The sequence below is a fragment of the Molossus molossus genome, unplaced genomic scaffold, assembly GCF_014108415.1.
Source record: "Molossus molossus isolate mMolMol1 unplaced genomic scaffold, mMolMol1.p scaffold_m16_p_14, whole genome shotgun sequence".
In the NCBI taxonomy this organism is placed as follows: domain Eukaryota; kingdom Metazoa; phylum Chordata; class Mammalia; order Chiroptera; family Molossidae; genus Molossus; species Molossus molossus.
Genome location: NW_023425349.1, coordinates 70,050,540 through 70,071,377, shown reverse-complemented (window position 1 = coordinate 70,071,377; position 20,838 = coordinate 70,050,540). Strand labels below are relative to the sequence as shown.

Sequence of the window (20,838 nt, the reverse complement as noted above, 5' to 3'; positions counted from 1 at the left end):
GGTACATGTCCTTGACCAGAATTGAACCCGAGACTCTTTGGTTTGTGGGCTGATGCTCCAACCACTGAGCCAAACCAGCCAGGGCCCACCTCTATTCTTTAACTACCTAGTTACCCTTCTTAGAAGCAATCAATATAATCAGTAAATCAAGCAAATGTGTATATATTCTTTTTCTTAATATACCCTAAATGGTGACAGACATCCGATTTTGAATCCTGTGTTTTTCATGTAACAGTATATATATATATCAGTTCATAAAGTATCCTTATTCTTATTCTCTCTTTAGAACTGCATATTTGAATAGATATCACATAATGTATTTAATTAGTCTTCTGCTGAGATAGTTGGCTTTTTTCCCTAATCCTTTGCTATAAAAACAATGCTACAGCCTGGCTGGTGTGGTTCAGACCATTCATCAAGAGGTCACCAATTCGATTCCCAGTCAGGGTACATGCCCAGGTTATGGGCCAAATCCCCAGTGGGGGGCATGCAGGAGGTGGCCATGTTTCCATCTCTTTCCCTCTCTAAAATCAATAAAGGAAAAAAAAAAAAAAGGAAGAAAACCAACAGCAACAATGCTACAGGAAAAAACTTGATACATACAGGGTGGGGCAAAAGTAGGTTTATATTTGTTCGTATGGAAAATAAATAAATAATAAGACAAGAATAAACTATTTCATGTACTCACAACTGTAAACCTACTTTTGCCCCACCTTGTGTATCACTTAGTGTATTTTCAAGTATATATGTGTATATGCTGTGTGTGTGTGTGTGTGTGTGTGTGTGTGCACGCGTGTGCGTCTGTGTGTGTGTATAATTTTTGGAAGGTGATTTCTTTCTTGGTCAAATAAATTGTGCATTTGTAATTTGCTATTATTACCAGATTGTTTTCTGTGGCGATTGGACAATTTATACTTATATCACCAGTGTATAGTGTCTGTTTTCCCAGAGGCTCACCAACATTGTGTGTGATAAGACATTTTTATCTTTTCAATCTGATAGTTAATGTGGAATCTCAGGGTAGTTTTAATTTATACTTCTCTTACTATGTGTTTAGTTAGATTGAAAATTGTTCAAATATTTAACAGCAATTTATACTCTTTTTGTACTCTATATTTATATCCTTTGTCCATTTTTCTCTTTAGCTATTTTGTTTTTCATTTGTAGGAGCTTTTATTTGTTATCCCTTCTCTGTGATGTGACATGTAAGCCTTTTTTTTCTAGTTCATGTTTTATGCATGCTTAAAAAAAATACATGTGGTCTTGCTTTATAGGTATTTGCATATTTTAAATTTAATGTAACATAAGCATTTTACCACTTTTTCTATTAGTAGGTGATCTATTTCAGTTACATGTATGTAACCTAAACTATTTTATATGAAATACATGAAGAGTTTATTGTGCACGAGGCTTCTAAGCATGGGTTTTCCTATTTCTGAATTAAAACAATTCTAGTCAACATATTCAGTCTCTAGATGACTTCTACATTCAGTGAACTCATCCTATACTAAATATTTAGAGATTGTGGTGGTTTCTTTGGGGTTAATTCTGGGACTTGGCTTAGTAATGTTAAGTGTAGTGTGAGGTCCCTGTTTTCTAAAATACTCATCTTTATTATACTGAGCCATCTTAAAGTAGGATTTATTGCATTCATTACAGGTAAAAAACCTGGACTCTGAAATGTTTGCATGGATTATTCTCTTAGTCTGCTTTGAACATTAGTAACATAGCTAAGAATTACTCGAGAAATGGAAACTTGTTGTCATTGTCTTGTCCTGTTCTTACTAGGAAGAAAAGTAAGCTGATGGCAGCCATAGAGGTGATGTGATCTCACCTCATCTCTTTTAGTAGATTTTCTCCTTTGTTATTAAAAGATCTTGTTAAAAATTTGCTTAGGTATGACAATGTATTTGTTCATGGATATATCAAGCTGTGATAAGAGTTATTTTAGGCAGATGGACTCTAAAAAGTTTTAATTATGTAAAACAACTTCAGATATCCTTTTAAAGTTGCCTTGCTTTTGTTGAAATTAGTTGTAACTTTTTGTGTATATGGCATGCCATCTTTTAAGGAGTTATTAGTTATATGAGGTTGCTAATCTCTTTAATAGTTAATAATTAATAAGTACTATGTAAATAATTAATAAAATCCAACATTTTAAATAATTATTAGCTTATAAGTCTTAAGTTTTCTGTGATCTTGTGTTCCTTGTAGATTCATCCAGACGTGTTGCAGAGACATTTAATGTAAACCCACAAGATTTGCACATGTGCATTGCCAGGTCCCATGTAGCACGTAACAGATTTTTACAGATTTTACAAAGAGAAGATTTTGTTTTCCAGAAGTATCAGGAAAATGCACAGTAAGTAATACTATGATAGTTAGAAAATAAAAATTCTTTTCTCTTTATATAAATGTCATCAGTATACTTTTAGTGGTAATGATCCATGCTTACCTCAGAATACCCTTGCTGTTATCTCTCCATTTTAAAGCAAGATAACTTTGTATTAAAATGTTTTAAACTTTAGGTATACTGTAAATGAAAGTTTAGAGGAAAGGAAAAGATCACTTTAGTTTAAAATTTTAAATCTTAGAAGCTTTTTCTTTTTTTTTCTAACATGGAAGTATGTTTCAAAGCTCTATAGTGCTCATTCTGTTTTGTAACTGTTCTTTTTTAGTATTTAATTTTTAATTTTAATTTTTTTTGTTAATCCTCACCCGAGGATATTTTTCCATTGATTTTTTTTTTTTCTAGAGTGGAAGGGAGGGAGGGAGGGAGTGGGGGAAGAGAGAGAGATCAAAACACTGATGTGAGAGAGACATATCAATTGGTTGCTTCTTGCACGACCCTGACCAGGGCCAGGGATCGAACCTGCATCCCACATATGTGCCCTTGACTGGAATCAAACCCTTGACCCTTTGGTCTGTAGGCTGATGCTCCAACTGCTGAGCCAAACTGACCAGGGCTCCTTTTTTATCTTGATATATTATTCTGTAAGTTTTTTCATATTGCCATAGTGTATTACTTTTAATGTCTACTTAATAGTTTGTTGAGTATCTGTTAAGTAGATATTCCTTTAAGTAGGTATTCCATTGTTTCTTTAACCATTTTGTACTATTTTATGTTTACAGTCATCTATTCAGCACATATGTGCCAGATACTGTTTAGGCACTGGTCCTTCAGGGTTAAATAAGACAGGCAAGGTTCTTACTGTCAAAAAATAGTGTGTGTAATGTTTTACAATGATTAACAATTCCAGTAAGATAACTTTTTATTTATTTCTTTAATTAATTTTATTTTTTTAAATCTTTATTGTTGAATGTATTACATATGTTCCTCATTGTTCCCCCATTGACCCCCTCCTCCCCACTCCTGCCCCCCTCACGCCTTTTCCAACACTATTGTCTGTGTCCATTGGTTATGCATATAAGTTCTTTGGTTTATTTCTTCCCACCCCCCCAACCCCTTTCCCTTTGAGGTTTGTCAGTCTAGCAATGAATTTGTACTTCTTAATCCCTTCACTTTTTTCACCCATTCCCCTAATCCCCCTCCCATCTGGCAACCAACAAAATGTTCTCTGTATCTATGAGAATGTTTCTGTTCTGCTGTTCATTTTGTTTGTAGATTCCATTGTCGATAGATATGTATTCATTGCCATTTTGTTTGTTCATATATTTTATCTTTTTCTTCAAGAAGACCCTTCATCATTTCATATAATAACAGTTTGGTGGTGATGAACTCCTTTAGCTCTTCCTTGTCTGGGAAACTCTTTATATGGCCATCAATTCTAAGTGACAGCTTTGCAGGATAGAATAATCTTGGTTGTAGGTTCTTGCTTTTCATTACTCTGAATATTTCTTGCCACTTCCTTCTGGCCTGCAAAGTTTCTTTTGAGAAATCAGCTGACAGTCTTATGGGAACTCCCTTGTAGGTAACTAACTGCCTTTCTCGTGCTGCTTTTAAGATTCTCTTTGTCTTGAACCTTTTGCATTTTGATGATGATGTGTGTTGGTGTGGGCCTCTTGGGGTTCATCTTGTTTGGGACTCTCTGTGCTTCCTGGACTTGTATGTCTGTTTCCTTCACCAAATTAGGAAAGTTTTCTGCCATTATTGTTTCAAGCAGGTTTTCAATTTCTTGTTCTCGCTCTTCTCCTTCTGGCACCCCCAAGATGCGAATGTTGGCACGCTTGAAGTTATCCCAGAGGCTCCTTACACTATTTTCATTTTTTTGGATTCTTTTTTAATTTTGCTGTTCTGATTGGGTGTCTTTTGCTTCCTTATATTCCAAATCGATGGTTTGCTTCTTGGATTTACCTACTCTACTATTAAATCTGTGTAAATTATTCTTTATTTCAGTTAATGCCTCCTTCATTTCTGACTGTGCATCCATCATTTCTGACTGGTCCTTTTTTATGCTCTTGAGGCCCTCACTAAGTTTACTGAGGTTCTCACTAAGTTCATTGAGCATCCTTATAAGCAGTATTTTGAACTCCGCATCTGTTAGGTTGCTTATCTCCATTTTGCTTAGTTCTTTTCTTGGGGTTTTGTTCTGTTCTTTCATTTGGGACCTGTTTCTTTGTCCTCATTTTGGCTGCCTCCCTGTGTTTGTTTCTGTGTATTACTTAACGAGCAGTCTGGGGATAGCTGAGACCAGATGCTGCTTGTCTGAAAGAATTTAGGAAAACCTGAAGCAGGATCCAAGACAGGCCAATCCTATGGTTAATTAAGCAAGTGGCAACAGCTTGGGTGGGCCTGAAAGTCTGGTGGGGCGGGGCCTCAGGGAATCACCAGGGCGGGGCTACCAGCGTGAGCCAGGTTGCTGGAGTCCCAGACATGGTGGCTGTCTGCTGCCCCAGGGAAGGGCTCACCAAAGGAACAAAGGCCTCTGACAGCACGTTTGTCCCGGAGAAAGCCCCCTCTCCTGCCCTCGCTCCACTGTCAAACAGCTCAGTTCTTCCCTGTATGTCTCTGGTGCCCCTCGAGCTGCCTCCCCTCCAAGCTTAGAGGGGGTGAGTGCGATAAGTCAGTGTGCGGGCCCTTTAAGGAGCTGCCTGGGACTCCAGCCGTGACAGCTTTCTTGAATCTCAGTTCCCGCTGGTTTTTCCAGCCAGAAATTATGGGGACTTCTCTTCCTGGCACTGGAACCCTGAGCAGGGCACCTGGTGTGGGACGGGGACCCCTCAGTCCTCAGGAAGGACCTTCCCAGCCAAGGTGTCCTCCTGATTTTTATCCGCCACACGTGGGTGTGGGACCCGCCCGTGGTGCCTCTGCCCCTTGTGGCGCCTCCGCTCCTCCTACCAGTCTGGATGTGGCTGCTGCTTTAATTCTGTAGTTGTAGGACTTACATTCAGCTTGATTTCAGGCGATTTTGAATGGTGGTAGTTCTGTAGTTTAGTTGTAACTTTGATGTGGTTGTGGGAGGACGTGATACCGCGTTTACCTACGCCGCCATCTTGACCTGAAGTCCAAGATAACTTTTTAAATGCTGTGCTATCTATTACAAAAGCTACAAAATTTTTTCCTTTTGCAATTTTTTATTAATTAATTATTTTCACAGATGTTTCTCCTTTTCCCCCCCCAGACACCCTCCTCCCCATCCTGCCTCCCCCTGGCATTGTTGCCTATGTTCATTGGTTATGCATATGTGCATATAAGTTCTTTGGTTTATCTCATCCCTCTCCCCCACTCCCCTCCTCTGAGGTTTGTCAGTTTGAACCATACTCCTTTCTGTGTCTCTGGGTTGATGTTCATCAGCTTATTTTGTTCATTATATTTCACATATAAGTGAGATCATATGGTGTTTGTCTTTGACTGGCTTATTTCCCTTAACATAATGCTCTTCAGGACCCTCTATGTCACCTCAAAGGATAGGAGATCTCTCTTTCTTACAGCTGCATAGTGTTCCATTGTGCATATATACCACAGCTTTTTTATCCACTCCTCTATTGATGGACACTTGGGCTATTTCCAGATCTTAGAAATTGTAAATAGTGATGCTATGAACATAGTGGGTTCCCTTTCCATTTTGATACTTCTTTTGCTGTGCAGAAGCTTTTAGTTTGATGTAGTCTCATGTATTAATTTTTTCCTTTGTTTCTCTTGCCTTAGGCATTGGATTACTGAAAATTCTGCTGCGTGTGATGTCTGAAATTTTGTTCCCTACATTTCCTTCTAGGGTTTTTATGGATTCATGAGTCAACATTTAAGTCTTTTATCCATTTTGAGTTTATTCTTGTATATGGTGTAAGTTAGTGGTCTAGTTTCATTTTTTTGCGTGTAGCTGTCCAATTTTCCCAACACCATTTATTTATTAAAGAGGCTGTCTTTACTCCATTGTATGCTCTTGCCACCTTTGTCAAATATTAATTGAGCATACTGTCTTGGGTCAATTTCTGGGTTCTCTGTTCTGTTCTATTGATCTATCTGCCTGTTCTTGAGCCAGTGCCAGGCTGTTTTGATTACAGTGGCTTTGTAGTATAACCTGATATTCGGTATTGTGATCCCTCCTACTTTGGTCTTTTTTTTTAAGATTGCTGTGGTTATTTGGGGTCTTTTTTTATTCCATCTAAACTTTTGGAGTATTTGGTCTAGTTCCATGAAATATGTCTTTGGTATTTCAATGGGGATTGCATTGAATCTATAGATTGCTTTGGGTTGTATGGACATTCTAATGATGTTAATTCTTCCAATCCATGAACAAGGTATATGCTTCCACTTTTTTATGTCTTCCCCTATTTCTTTTTTCAATGTCCTGTTGTTTTCTGCAAATAGGTCCTTTACTTCTTTGGTTAAGTTTATTCCTAGGAATCTTAATTTTTTTTGAAGCAATAGTAAATGGGATTGGTTTTCTGGTTTCTCTCTCTGTGAGTTCATTATTGGTGTATAGGAATGCTGTCAATTTCTTGATGTTAATTTTGTATCCTGCTACTTTGACAAATTTGTTTATTAAATCTGGTAGATTTTTGATGGATTCTTTATGGTTTTCTATGTACAGTATCATGTCATCTGCAAATAATGACAGTTTCACTTCCTCCTTTTCAATTTGGATCCCTTTTATTTTTTCTTTCTGTGTAATTGTGGTGGCTAAAACTTCAGTACTATTTTAAATAACAGTGGTGAAAGTGGACATCCCTCTCTTGTTCCTGTTTTTAAGGGAAGTGCTTTTTTTGCCCATTGATTATGATGTTGTCTGTACGTTTTTCATATGTGGCCTTTGCTATATTGAGGTATGATCCCTCTATTTGCACATTACTGAGCGTTTTTATCAGAAATGGGTGCTGGATTTTGTCAAATGCTTTTTTAGCGTCTATTGATAAGATTATATTGTTTTTTTTTTTTTTATCCTCACCCGAGGACATTTTTCCATTCTTTGTACAGATAGAGTGGGAGGGAGAGAGAGGGGGAGAGAGAGAGAGAGAGAGGGAGAGAGAGAGAGAGAGAGAGAGAAACATCGACGTGAAAGGGACACTTCGAGTGGCTGCCACCCGCACGATCAACCAGGACCGGGGACAAACTGCAACCGAGGTACGTGCCCTTCGCGGGAACCGAACCCGGGTCTCTCTAGACCGCAGGCTGACGCTCTAACCGCTGAGCCAAACCGGCCAGGGCAGATTATATTGTTTTTTATCTTTTGTTTATGTAGTGTATCACATATATTGGTTTGTGAATATTGTACCAGCCTTGCATCCCTGGGATGAATTTCACTTGGTCATGATGAATAATTTTTTAAATGTATTGCTGGATTCTATTTGCTAATATTTTGTTAAGGATTTTGGCATCTATGTTCATGAGGGATATTGGCCTGCAGTTTTCTTTCTTTGTAGTGTCTTTATCTGGTTTTGGAATTAGAATTATGTTAGCCTCATAAGACAAGTTGGAAATCTTCCTTCTTCTTGAATTTTTTGAAATAATTTGAGGAGAATGGGTGGTAGTTCTTTGAATATTCGGCAAAACTCCCCCATAAAGCAGTCTGTGCCCGGGCCTTTGTTTACTGGGAGGTTCTTTTTTTTTTTTTTATCCTCACTCGAGGACATTATTCCATTTTTTGTTCAGGTAGAGTGGGAGGGAGAGAGAGGAACAGAGAGAGAGAGAGAGAGAAACATCGATGTGAAAGGGACACATCGAGTGGCTGCCACCCGCACAACCGACCAGGGCCAGGGACAAACTGCAACCGAGGTACGTGCCCTTAGCGGGAACCAAACCTGGGCTCTCAGGACCGCAGGCTGACGCTCTAACCACTGAACCAAACCGGCCAGGGGTTTTTTTTTTTTTTTTTTTTTTTTTTAATCTTCAGCTGAGGATATTTTTACATTAATCTTCAGATGGAGCTGGAGGGAGGGATGGAGGGAGGGAAGAAGAGATAAGGAGAGAGAAACATTAATGTGAGAGAGACACATCAATTGGCTGCCACCCTCACAACCCCAACCGGGACTTGGGATGAACTGCAAACAAGTTACATGCCCTTGGCTGGAATTGAACCTGGGACTCTTTGGTCTGTGGGCGACACTCTTACTGCTGAACAGTACTGGTTAGTGCTTTTTTAAAGAAATTTTTCTTTATAGATTTTAGGGAGAGAGGAATGGAGAGGGAGAGAGAGTTAGAAACATCGATGAAAGAGAACATCTATTGCTGGGAGATTCTTGATTACATCTTCAAATTCCTTAGTTGTTATTGGTCTGTTCAAGTTTTCTCTCTCTCTTCCCGGTTCAGTTTTGGGAGACTATGTGTTTCTTCAAATTTATCCATTTCACCTAGATTGTCCAATTTGTTGGTATATAATTGTTCATAGTATTTGTTAATGATCCTTTGTATCTCTGTGGTGTCAGTTGTTACTTCTCCTTTTTGTTTTCTGATTTTGTTTATTTGGGTCCTCTCTCTTTGTTTCTTGGTGAGTGTAGCTAAGGGTCCATCCACCTTGTTTAGTTTTTTATTTATTTATTTTTTCAGATAGAGCGGGAGGGAGAGTGGGAGGGATAAAGAGAGAGAAACATCGATGTGATAGAGACACATCGAGTGGTTGCCACCTACGTGATGCCAACCGGGGCCGGGGACTAAGTGCAACTGAGATACGTGCTCTTAGTGGGAACCGGACCGGGTACTCTCTGGTCCACAGACTGACGCTGTAATTGCTGAGCCAAACTGGCCAGGGCTTGTTTATCTTTTCAAAGAACCAGCTCTTTGTTTCATTGATCTTTTGAATTGTTTTTCTCTTTAGTCTCTATGTTGTTTATTTCTGATCTGATCTTTACTATTTCTTTCTTTCTACTTGCTCTGGGTTTTTCCTTTTTGTTTGCATTGTAGTTCTTTATGTTGTGAGGTTAAATTGTCAAGTAGAAATTTGTTTTGTTTCTTGAGGTATGCCTGTAGTGCTATGAACTTCCTTCATAGGACTGCTTTTGCTGCGTCCCATAGATTTTGTGTTGATGTGTGTTCATTTTCATTGGTTTCTAGGAAGTTTTTAATTTTTTCATTGATCTCCTTGGTAACCCATTCATTGTTTAATAACATGCCATTTAGCCTTGATGTGTTTGAATGTTTTTGCTGTAATTGATTTCTGGTTTCATGCCATTGTGATCTGAGAAGATGCTTGGTATGATTTCAATCTTTTTGAACTTGTAGAGACATAGTTTGTGTCCTAACATGGTCTATCTTTGAGTATGTCTCTTGTGCACTTGATCAGAATGTGAATTCTTCAGTTTTGGGGTATAATTCTCTGTAATAAGTATTAAATCTATTTGATCTAGTGTATCATTTAGAGTCTCTGTTTCATTGTTAATTTTTTGTCTAGAAGATCTATGCAATGATGTCAGCGGGATATTGAAGTCCCCTGTTATGATTGTATTGCTGTCGAGTTCTCCTTTGAAGTCCTCCATAAGTTTTAAAATACATTTTGATGCTCCTATATTGGGTGCATATATGTTTACCAAGGTTTTATCTTTCTGTTGGGTAGATCCTTTTCATATTATATAGTGGCCTTTTTTGTCTCTAGTTATGGTCTTCATTTTGAAGTCTATTTTATTGGACATGAGTACTGGTACCCCAGCTTTTTTTTTCCATTTGCTTGGAAGATTTCTTCCATCCCTCCACATTCAACCTATGTGAATCTTTTGGTGTGAGGTGGGTCTCTCGTAAACCTGTATATGAGTCATGATTTCTTATCCAATCAGCTACTCTGTTTCTTTTTTTTTTTTTTTATCCTCACCTGAGGACATTTGTTCTTTGTTCAGATAGAGTGGGAGGGAGAGAGAGGAAGAGAGAGAGAAACATTGATGTGAAAGGGACACATTGAGTGGTTGCCACCTGCATGACCCAACCAGGGCTGGGGACAAACTGCAACTGAGGTATGCCCTTAGTGGGAACCGAACCCAGGTTTCTCTGGACCGCAGGCCGACACTTTAACCGCTGAGCCAAACTGGCCAGGGCTACTCTGTGTTTTTTGATTGGAGTGTTTAATCGATTACATTTAAGGTTATTATTGATATGTACTTATTTATTGCCATTTTAATTTATTGTGGTTATATTTTTCTTCCTGTTTTGTCTACTAATTATAGCAGTCCTTTTAACATTTCTTGCAGTACTAGTTTGGTGCTAATATATTCCCTTAGCTTTTTTTTTTTTGTCTGGGAAGGTCTTTATTTTACCTTCTATTTTGAATGATAGCTTTGCTGGATAGAATAATCTTGGATTCAGATCCTTGTTTTTCATTACCTTGATTACTTCATGCCATTTTCTTCTGGCCTATAGTATTTCTGTTGAGAAGTCAGCTCATAGCCTTATGGGGCTTCCTTTGTAGGTTACCTGTTGCTTATCTCTTGCTGCCTTTAGGATTCTCTCTTTGTCTCTCATTTTTGGCATTTTAATTATTATGTGTCTTGGTGTGGGCCTGTTTGGGTTCTTTCTTGGGGCTCTCTGTGCTTCTTGAACTTGAATGCCTTTTTTTTCACCAAGTTAGGGAAATTTTCTGTCACCATTTCCTCAGACATATTTTCTAACCCTTGCTCATTTTCGTTTTCATCTGTAACTCCTATGATGTGGATGTTGTTAACATATATTGTCCCATAGTTCTCTTAAACTTTTTTCCTGTTTTTTTCCTCTTTGGTTCTCTGATTGGGTGCGTTTTTCTACCCTGTCTTCTAATTCCCTGATCTGGTCCTTGGCTTCTTCTACTGTGCTGGTTATTCCATCCAATGTGCTCTTTATTTCTGCTATGTTATTCTTCATTTCTGCTTGGTGGTTTTTCATTTTCAGTTGGTTGACTTTCAGTGTTTCTATATCTTTATTCATGTTCTTGAACTCTTTACTCATGCTGTTGAGCTTCCTCATTATCATCACTCTGAATTCTACCTCTGATAACTGCTTAACTGCATTTCATGTATCTCTTCTTCGGTAGAGTTCTCTTGTTCTTTTATTTGGGATCTGTTTCTTTGTTTCACCATTTTGGCTATCTCTGTGGGTTTTGGAGCTTGCCAAATTTTCTCTGTGGGTGTTGGTGTTCTTCTGGTTGTGGCTCCCTGGGTTGGGATGAGTGTGGGAGGACCCACATTAAACAGCCCTGTCAGGTCTTATTTTCCTGGGTGGATTTGCAAGCCCAGGAAAGATTCAGTTATTCTCTAGCTTTTTGCCTGTAGGCTATTAGTCCCAGTTACTTGATAACACCCTTGGGTTGTAGCCCTCAAATGAATGAAAAAAAATTCCCCAAGTGTTCAGGATAAGAGGATTTCCAGGGGGTGGGGTAGATACTCGCTGGCTGTTAATGAGCTTCAATTTGCATTTCTCTGGTGTGGCCAGGTGGTGTTAAATTCACGAGGGAGGGGCTGTTGCTTCTTTCCAGGGCTCTGGGAAGGGGCTCTTTGAGTAAGATGGCTACTGTCCTGTGAGGGATTGTTTCAGCACAAAACTCCCTTTGCCCTCCCAGCTCTCCATGCTCCCAAGTCTCTCCACACAGTTGCAGTCCAGTCTGCCCTCCCTTTGCCATAGCCCAAGGTGAATGGCTGTAGTTAATTTAGTGCTTTGTCCCAGCCCTCTGCATTGTGAAGCTTGCTTGGGATGTTAACCCCAAGGGAGCTGCTCACAGATAAAACAGGTGCCTGTGGGCTTCCAGCCTGCCCTCTCAGGCTTCCACAGTTCCTACCAGGCTTGATTTAGTGTCCTTTTTCTGTTCCTAGTTATATGGGTCCTCTCCAGCCTCTTTTCTGTTGCTTTTTTCCTACCAGTTTGTCTTTATTTTATTTGTAATTCCATTTTAGTCCTGGGAGATGGTCTGTGTAGCTTCCATTCACTCTGCTGCCATCTTGGAATATCACTACAAAATCTTTTGATACTACCTTAAATGTGCAGTGTTGCTTGACTGTCTTAGATAACATTGAAATTTATCCCCTAGGACTGTGAGACAAGGATAAGAGAGCAGAGTAGTTTTATTGACCTCCAACATTTTTATTTGAAGACAGAGAGTATACTAGCCTCAAAGTCCTTGATCCATCTCAACAGCAGCCTATATGTTAAATCTGTATCTCTAAAAGGGAGAGTAGAGTCCTTTAGCTGCCTGTTGTTGTATTTGGAAGTGTAGTACTCAGAGGCCCTGAGCAAAGATCTAAAAGGGAGAAAATGTTAAAATAACTGTACTGTTTAATTATAATGGAATTATGGAGGATCCCTGACTTACAGTGGTTGGACTTAAAATTTTTTGACTTTATCATGGTGGAAAACAATATGCATTCACTAGAAATTGTACTTTGAGTTTTGAATTTTTATCTTTTCATGGGTTAGTGATACGCAGTATGATTCTCTTGATACTGCTGGTGGCATTGAGCCACAGTCCCCTTCAGGCACATGATCAACAGACAACTGCAGCACTTAACTGTGTTGCCAGTGTTTTTTGGATGTTGTGTTTTTATGTTTTCACATCCCATCATGTCTACAAAGTTCCCATCTGTATCTCTTGTTTCTGTTAAAAAGTAGGGTAAGGCAGTTACTCTAGAGATAAAACTCAAGACAATTGCCCAAGTGTAGGCTAATGTAAGTATTCTGAGCACATTTGAGGTAGGCTGTTCAAAGCTATGATGTTCAGTAGGTTAGGTGTATTAAGTGTATTTTCAACTTATGATATTTTCAACTTGTGATGATGGGTTTATTGGGCTGTAACCCCATCTTAAGTAAAGGAGCATCTGTATAATTGTCATTTTGTATGTTTTCTTACAGATTATTAGATAAAGAAGTACGAAATTTGAAATCAGAATGTATAGGACTGCAAAACCAAATAAAAAAGTAAGTTTTAATGTTGAAAGTTGCCTTATGTATTAGTTTGGCTCCTGCATTTTACAGGTAAGGAAACTGAAAGCCCCGGAAACATAAATAATATATCAGTAGTTAGTTGATGATAGGTATAGAATATAGTTCTGGTTCCTAGACCAGTTCTTCTAATACATTATTGCTTTGAGCTAGAATTTTATTTTTGCCTTAATTGGAATGGTTGTTAGTGGGTGGGTTTGCAGATCAGTTAGCTCTTTGGATAGTAAATTACCACGTGATTATTAAAATGACTTACGGACTTGGGGATTAATTTGGTAAATGAAATAAACCTGTCAGAGAAAGACAAATACTATATGATTTCACTTGCATGTGGAATATAATGAACAAAATAAACTGATGAACAAAATAGAAACAGAAGCATGGATATATGGAACAGATTGATAGCTGTTAGAGGGGCTAGAGGAGTGGGGGACTGGATGAAATAAGGTGAAGGGATTAGCCAAAGAATATATATGCATTACCCATAGACATAGACAACAGTGGTGATGGCCACAAGGAAGGGGGACTAGGGCTGGGTCGAGGGGGAGAAAGGAGGGGAAAATGGGGACATATGTAATAGTGTCAACAATAAAAATAAAGTTAAAAAAATAAAATGACTAATTTTTAATTTTTAACTAGAATGGAACCTTATGATGACCAAAGTGATATACAAGAGAAAATTCAAAAGGTGAGACAACCTTTTTATTTTATTTTATTTTTTTAATTTATTTATTTTTGTTACAGATGTTTCTCCTTTTTCCCCCATTGACACTCTCTTTCCCACTCCCTCCCCCTACTACAGTATGTTGTCTATGTCCACTGGTTATGCATATAAATTCTCTGGTATATCTTGAAGAGAGAAATGTAATCTTTCTTACTTTTCTGATAGGCAATGTTTGCTTACTTAATTTGACTATTTTTGTCATACTTTTTTACTCATCATAAATGTTATATATGTAAAGGTATCAATAGGGTGCCTTTAAAATACTTGAGTGTGATGGGAAAATCATTTATAACTTATAAAACTAAATATATACAAAAACGACTTTAAGTATGGTTAATTTAAAGTCTTTCACGCCAGCAAGAAAAGTTCAGTTTGATTGTAACTTAATCAGTAGTATTAATTTATCAAAATAAAATAACTGAAGGGAGATGGTAATTATGGAAGAAAAATGAGATGTTAAATTGAGGCTGGCATGGTAGTACAGAGTAATCTGCAGACATAAATGGTCTGAGGCTTAGAGGTTGGCTTTGATGTGGCATAGGAGTGTTTTCTTAGGCCTCTGTGTTTAGATGACATCTGTCTTTAAGCTCTTGTTCTGATTATGTAATGACCACACTGCTTTGTGTATTAATTTGGCTTCTTAAGCACTTTGTCACTGGAAAAGGTGAATGCCATCCTCAGGAAATAATTGTTCATTTATTCAGTGAATATTTATTGATCATCTGACATGTGCCAGGTGTTCTTCTAGATAGCAGAACTTCTATAGCAATGACAAAACCAGCAAAGTCACTTTTTTCATGGTGCTTCTAGCTTAGTGAATGTGAATATTCTTATTACTGAACGTAGTATCTGTAAATTTAATAGGTTAGTGTGAAACCTGTTAAAGTGTTCACAGCAGTTGTTTCTGAGTTCGTTTAATGTTGTTCAGTTTCAACTTTGAGCCAATTACAAGATAAAATGTCTAGACTGGATCTGTGTAAGTGCACCAAGGAAATGCTGTCCTGTAAAACCTCTAGACTGCCCACCAAGAAGTCTTCTTTTGGGGAAAACTTTACCTTGTACCATGGGAGGTCAGACATCAGCATAGGTATAATTATTGTATTTCCCCACCTCTCTCTCACTTTTGTAAATCACGTTGAGGAATAACATACAAAAAAGTGTAAAAATCATAAATGTATAGCTTGAAAAATTCCACAGAGTGACACCTCCATGTAACCATCATCCAGCTTCCCAGAAGCCTCAAGGTCCCTTTCATTTACCATCATTTCCCTTCTTACACTAAAGATTAGTTTTTGAAATTTACATAAATTGGAGTATATAGAATATATTCTTTCGTGTTTGACTTATTTTTCTCATGCTGTTTTATTCATGCTTTAGTGTGTATAGTTGCTGTGTGTTCATTCTCATTGCTGTATAGTGTTCTATTCTGTGAATATAGCACAGTGCACTCATTTTACTCTATGCAGACATTTAGGTTGACTGAAGTTTTTGATGCCTTTAAAGAAGCATGGTGTTTTTTTTTTTACCTGTTAAGTTTTTGAAACTTGAATGACTCTTATGATTAATGTGTAGTTTTTTTTCTTTTATCTCTCATGAAAATATTTTATTTTTTCTTGCTGAAAAATCTTTATTAGATTGCTGGCATATCAGAATACAGGAAATATTAGTATTAGATTTGTTTTGAAAATCAGAGTGGACTAGAGTATCCTGAGAAATTTTTTAATTTTAAAGCCCTGTTGGAGATACTTTATTATTGTTTGCCAGAACACTTGAATTTGCCTCAAGAAAAGATACCAGCTGCATGCTGTATTGCATGTATGTTGGGATTTTAGGATTATTCTAATGACAAGTGAGCATTAAAAGAGTGTCAGAGATATTTAGAGTATTTACTGACAACCCTTTGAGAATGTTAAACGAATGAATAAATAGAAGGAAGTAATTTAATTGGAATCAAATTTCAAATTATTTCATTTTTGTTGAATTTTGGGGCATTTTGCCTGAAATATGCCCATGTTGAATTCCTTCTTCCTTTGAGATGCTTGGCAATAACAGGGTTAGTAAACATTTTCTGGTTTACTATATACAAGAGTTATAAACCTCTAGTTCTTGAAAAAAGATGACACTTTAGGAGTCAGCATTAAAAATACAACTTAAAGATATCTAAATATATATTCATTACAAAATGCTCTCTTTCCTAAAAGCTTTGTACACATAATTTATTAAAGAGCTTAATAAATATTTTCTATCTAAAAAATAAGTAGTGCCCCATTGGAAGTACTACCAGTGCTTTTATTTATTTATTTTTATTTAAAAAATTTTCTTTTATTGATTTTAGAGAGAGAGGAAGTGAGAGGGAGAGAGAGAGAAACATCAATGAGGGAGAACATTGATTGGCCGCCTCCTGCATGCTCACCACTGGGGACTGGGCCCATGACCTTGGCATGTGTCCTGACTGGAAATTGAACCAGCGACCTCTTGGTGCATGGGTCTCAACCACTGAGCCACACCGGCCGGACTACTACCAGTGCTTTTAGACTATTAAAATACAGTTAGTTAATTTTCTCACCAGAAGCCATTTCAGGAATGCTGCATTTGTTCTTGGGAGTGAGCATATATTTGTATTTTACATTTCTTTAATTATGTACAGATTACATATAGACTTTTAATATTTTGTTTCTGTTTTCAAAGGTTCGGTCTTTGTGGGCTTCAGTGAATGAAACACTCCTGTTTTTGGAAAAAGAGAGAGAAATAGTTAGTTCGGTTCTTAGTCTTGTTAACCAATATACTTTAGATGGAACTAATGTTGCTATCAATGTTCCAAGACTCTTACTGGACAAAATTGAGAAACAAATGTGTCAGGTAAGTATTTGATATTAAAGAAGCTTTTGAGATAACACCTTTCACGTAATTATTTTATGTATTACATGTTGTTTTTCTTAACACTGTTTTTCTACTGTTTTCAGAATTTATTTTTGAGTATATCTGGTAAAACTTCCATAAAGAGGGGTAGTGATATGGCTATGTATCTTTATATCCATCAACTTTTTTTTTTTTTTTTTTATCCTCATCCGAGGATATTTTTCCATTTTTTTGTACAGATAGAGTGGGAGGGAGAGAGAGGAAGGGAGAGAGAGAGAGAAACATCGAGTAGCTGCCACCCGCACGACCAACCAGGGCCGGGGACAAACTGCAACCGAAGTACGTGCCCTTAGCGGGAACCGAACCCGGGTCTCTCCAGACCGCAAGCCGACGCTTTAACCGCTGAGCCAGACTGGCCAGGGCTCCATCAACTTTTTTTAATTGTTTGTACCTTGTATAGTTTTACATTATATGTAGTATGGCGAGTAGGAAGTTACTTAGGAAGATGACATGGTACTTAGATCTTTATAAATTCTCAAATAGAGCAACAATGATCTGATTGCTAAATGTCTTCTTAAAAAGGCTCTAGCCTCTCTGGTTTCTCTTTCATCTTGATGCTATGAATATTTTAAAGTGTTTTCTTCTGTTAGCTTTTGTGACCTCAGTGTCTCTGCTCTCTGTTGGTTTTTCAGATTGCTGTTCTCAGTGTTTTCACTGATTCTTTTTTCTCTACCTGACTTTTAAATGAAAGTGTTCCCATGTTTCCTTTAATGTCCCCCTTTCTTTTCCACATTACAAATTTATGTGTATTTTCTTAACCAATTACTTGGCTTCATCAGCTTCCCATATATTAATATTCTCAGACTGGCATTTCCACTCTCTCTCCTGTAACCCAAACTATATCAAATTATTTCCACTTGCGCCCTGGCTCAAGTTGGTTGGAGCGTCATCCTGTAAACCAAAAGATGGCAGGTTCATTTTACGGTCAGGGTACATACCTAGGTTGTGGCTTTGATCCCTGGTCGGCACATACTGTTAATGTTACTCTCTCACATCAGTGTTTTTTTTTCTCTCTCTCTCCCTTCCTCTCTCTCTGAAATCAATAAACATGTCTGTGGGTGAGGATTGAAAAAAGTTAAAAAAAAATTATTTCTACTTGCTTATGGGACATTTCCAGTTGGATAGCCTGCATTTAAAAAAAATCAAAGTTATAATTTATTAAGCATCTACTATATGCCAGGTATTGATTATAGTACAGGGGATACAAAGATAAAATATTGTTGTGACCCCGAAGAGCTTCACTTTCATAGGTAACATGACAGGCACTTGAAATTTGGAGCACATAAAAATTTGGATCTGCCAACTCAAGAGTTCCAGAGGTACTAGGCAGGTAAATGTGTAGAAATGAAGTATGCTAATTGTGTGTGACAATTGGAATAAAGTAGGAGAAATAGTAATTTTTATGTGACATCTATGGTTAAAAATATTGGCAACTAATTCAGATGATTTTATTTTTTTTAAAATGTCTTTTTTTTTTTTTCTTTATTGATTTTAGAGAGAGAGGAAGGGAGAGAAAGAGAGAAATAGAAACATCGATGAGAGAGAACATAGATTGGCCGCCTCCTGCGTGCCCCCCACTGGGATTTGGGCCCAGAACCCAGGCATGTGTCCTGACCGCGAATCAAACCAGTGACCTCTCAGTGCATGGGTTGATGCTCAACCACTGAGCCACACCGGCTGGGCTCAAATGATTTTAAAACACTGGAACTGTACAGGCCAAAACATAGTGTCTAAGTTTGAATTCGGCTTGTAGGTACCATCAGTTTGCAACTTTTGTTAAAACATGAATTTATCATGAATGGGTTTGGTTTTATGGCAGGTCCGTTCCCCTTGGGTCTCTCATAGTGCCCTATGCCAGAGCAAACTGTGGCCTTGAACCGTTGCCTGGCCTTTACCTGTAGGCTGCAGGCACTGAAGTGAGTTACACAGTGGAAAAAAACAAAAACAAAACAAAACATGAATTCATGATCTTTCTCCAAATCTGCTCTTTCTTCTCCATCTTTATTTTGCTTCCATTTATTTGCATTTCTTTCATTCCAGTTTTCAACTTTTTACGTAACAAAAACTGTAGCATGCCATGTTAATTCTTCCACAATAGTTATCTTTGGACCAAAATTATTTACATAGTGTTATTTTGGAGTAGACATTTGACTTTTTAAATTCTTCTTTAAGTAACTTTCTTATATAATAGTAAAACATATAAATATATTTATGTAGCAGTTTAATATGTTGAAAATCTATAATTCACCACTTTTTTTTCTCTCTTTGAACCCTTAGTTGCACATAGGAAATGTTTATGAGGCTGGAAAATTGAACCTGTTAACAGTTATTCAGTTATTAAATGAAGTCTTGAAAGTAATGAAATATGAATGTTGTCAGGCTGACCAAGCAAGACTGACAATAGACCTTCGTTTTCTTGAAAAAGAGACCAAATTTCAGAAAGAAAGATTATTGGATCTGAAACATATGAGGTACACTAGTAAGATTCTCTTAATTTATTGGGGGAGGAGTAGGATGGTTTTAATAATTTCTCAGTACAACTCGTGTAGTTTAACAACTCTTCAGCTTTGGCAAACAAGTGTGAAAATTTTCCTAGTACTTAAAAATCTTATGTCATCAATTCTCAGAGAGACTCATGAAGTAGAAGGAGAATTAATGTAGTTTTCTTTTTGTCTGGACTATATTATTTGCCCTGAGTGATGATTCTGCATGAAATAATTTTAACTTTTCTGTGGACTTTCTTTTGTGGAGTCTACTAATAAATCTAGGGCTCAGAAAAGTATTTTATTTGAGCATAGTGACTGAGAGGTATGGGCTGTCTTTAAGAATGAACAGAGCCCGGCTGGTATGGCTCAGTGGTTGAGTGTCGACCCATGCACCAAGAGGTCGTTGGTTCGATTCCTGGTCAGGGCACATGCCCAGGTTGTGGTCCCAATCCCCAGTGGGGTGCATGCAGGAGGCAGCCAATTGATGTTCCCTTTCAATGGTGTTTCTGTCTCTCTCCCTCTCCCTTCCTCTCTCTCTAAAATCAATAAAGAAAAAAAAAAAAAAGAATGGACAGAGAATGGGAGTAGAATTTTTATTCGAGTTCAGAACCAGGAAGAAAGATTGTATTTTATGTATTTACATGTTTTTATTGATTGATTTTAGGGAGAGAGAGTGAGAGGAATGGGGGGGGGGATGGAGAGAGAGAGAGAAACATTGATGTGAGAGACATTGATTATTTACCTCCTCTATGCACCTGAACCGGAGACTGAACCCAAAACCTGGGCATGTACCCTGACCGGGAATCGAACTGGCAACTGGGACAACACTCAATCGAATGAGCCACACTGGCCAGGGCTGAAAAAAATTGTATTTTAAAGATAAATGGAGTAATAGATGTATTATTACTTTCTAGTCTTAAAAGGAAAACAGGTATTTTAGGTTCTGAGTATTGTGAGAATTTATTCAATTTATATGTGCTGTATTGATTGAACTGTTATATATATCTTCCCTTTTCCTACAAAATTTTTAAATTTTACTTATTACATTTATTATATATTAATGCTTTGAATAAAGTTATGTTTATGCTATTATAGGCATAAATTAGAAGAAGATCTTACAACTGTAACACATTCTATTGTTGAAAAACAAGGAGAATGGCATAAAAAGTGGAAAGAATTTCTTGGTCTGTCTCCTTTTAGTCTAATTAAAGGTTGGACTCCAGTAAGTAGAACTGACTTGCTTTTTTTTTCTTTTTTTCTTTTATTTTAATTTTTTTGTTACAGTTGGCCTACAATATTCGTTTCAAGTATATAACATAGTGTTTAGACACTTATATAACATATGAGGTGATCACCCTGATAAATCTAGTACCTATCAGACACTGTACATAGTTATAATATTATTGACTGTATTCTCTATG

At 37.4% G+C, this 20,838-nt stretch overlaps 1 protein-coding gene and 1 non-coding gene across 2 annotated transcripts in view; both read left to right on the top strand.

Annotated features, from left to right (window-relative positions):
• Window positions 1-20,838, top strand: part of HAUS6 (HAUS augmin like complex subunit 6) — a 48,786-nt gene that overhangs the window by 9,255 nt on the left and 18,693 nt on the right. Inside the window, exons 5-10 of the mRNA XM_036261500.1 lie at window positions 2,215-2,362; window positions 13,199-13,264; window positions 13,928-13,976; window positions 16,701-16,871; window positions 19,209-19,402; window positions 20,513-20,639. Coding sequence (XP_036117393.1) covers window positions 2,215-2,362; window positions 13,199-13,264; window positions 13,928-13,976; window positions 16,701-16,871; window positions 19,209-19,402; window positions 20,513-20,639 — 755 coding nt within the window. The remainder of the gene's footprint in view (window positions 1-2,214; window positions 2,363-13,198; window positions 13,265-13,927; window positions 13,977-16,700; window positions 16,872-19,208; window positions 19,403-20,512; window positions 20,640-20,838) is intronic.
• Window positions 18,728-18,862, top strand: LOC118630356. The gene has a single exon (XR_004959596.1). It is a non-coding gene; the product is annotated as a small nucleolar RNA SNORA42/SNORA80 family (small nucleolar RNA).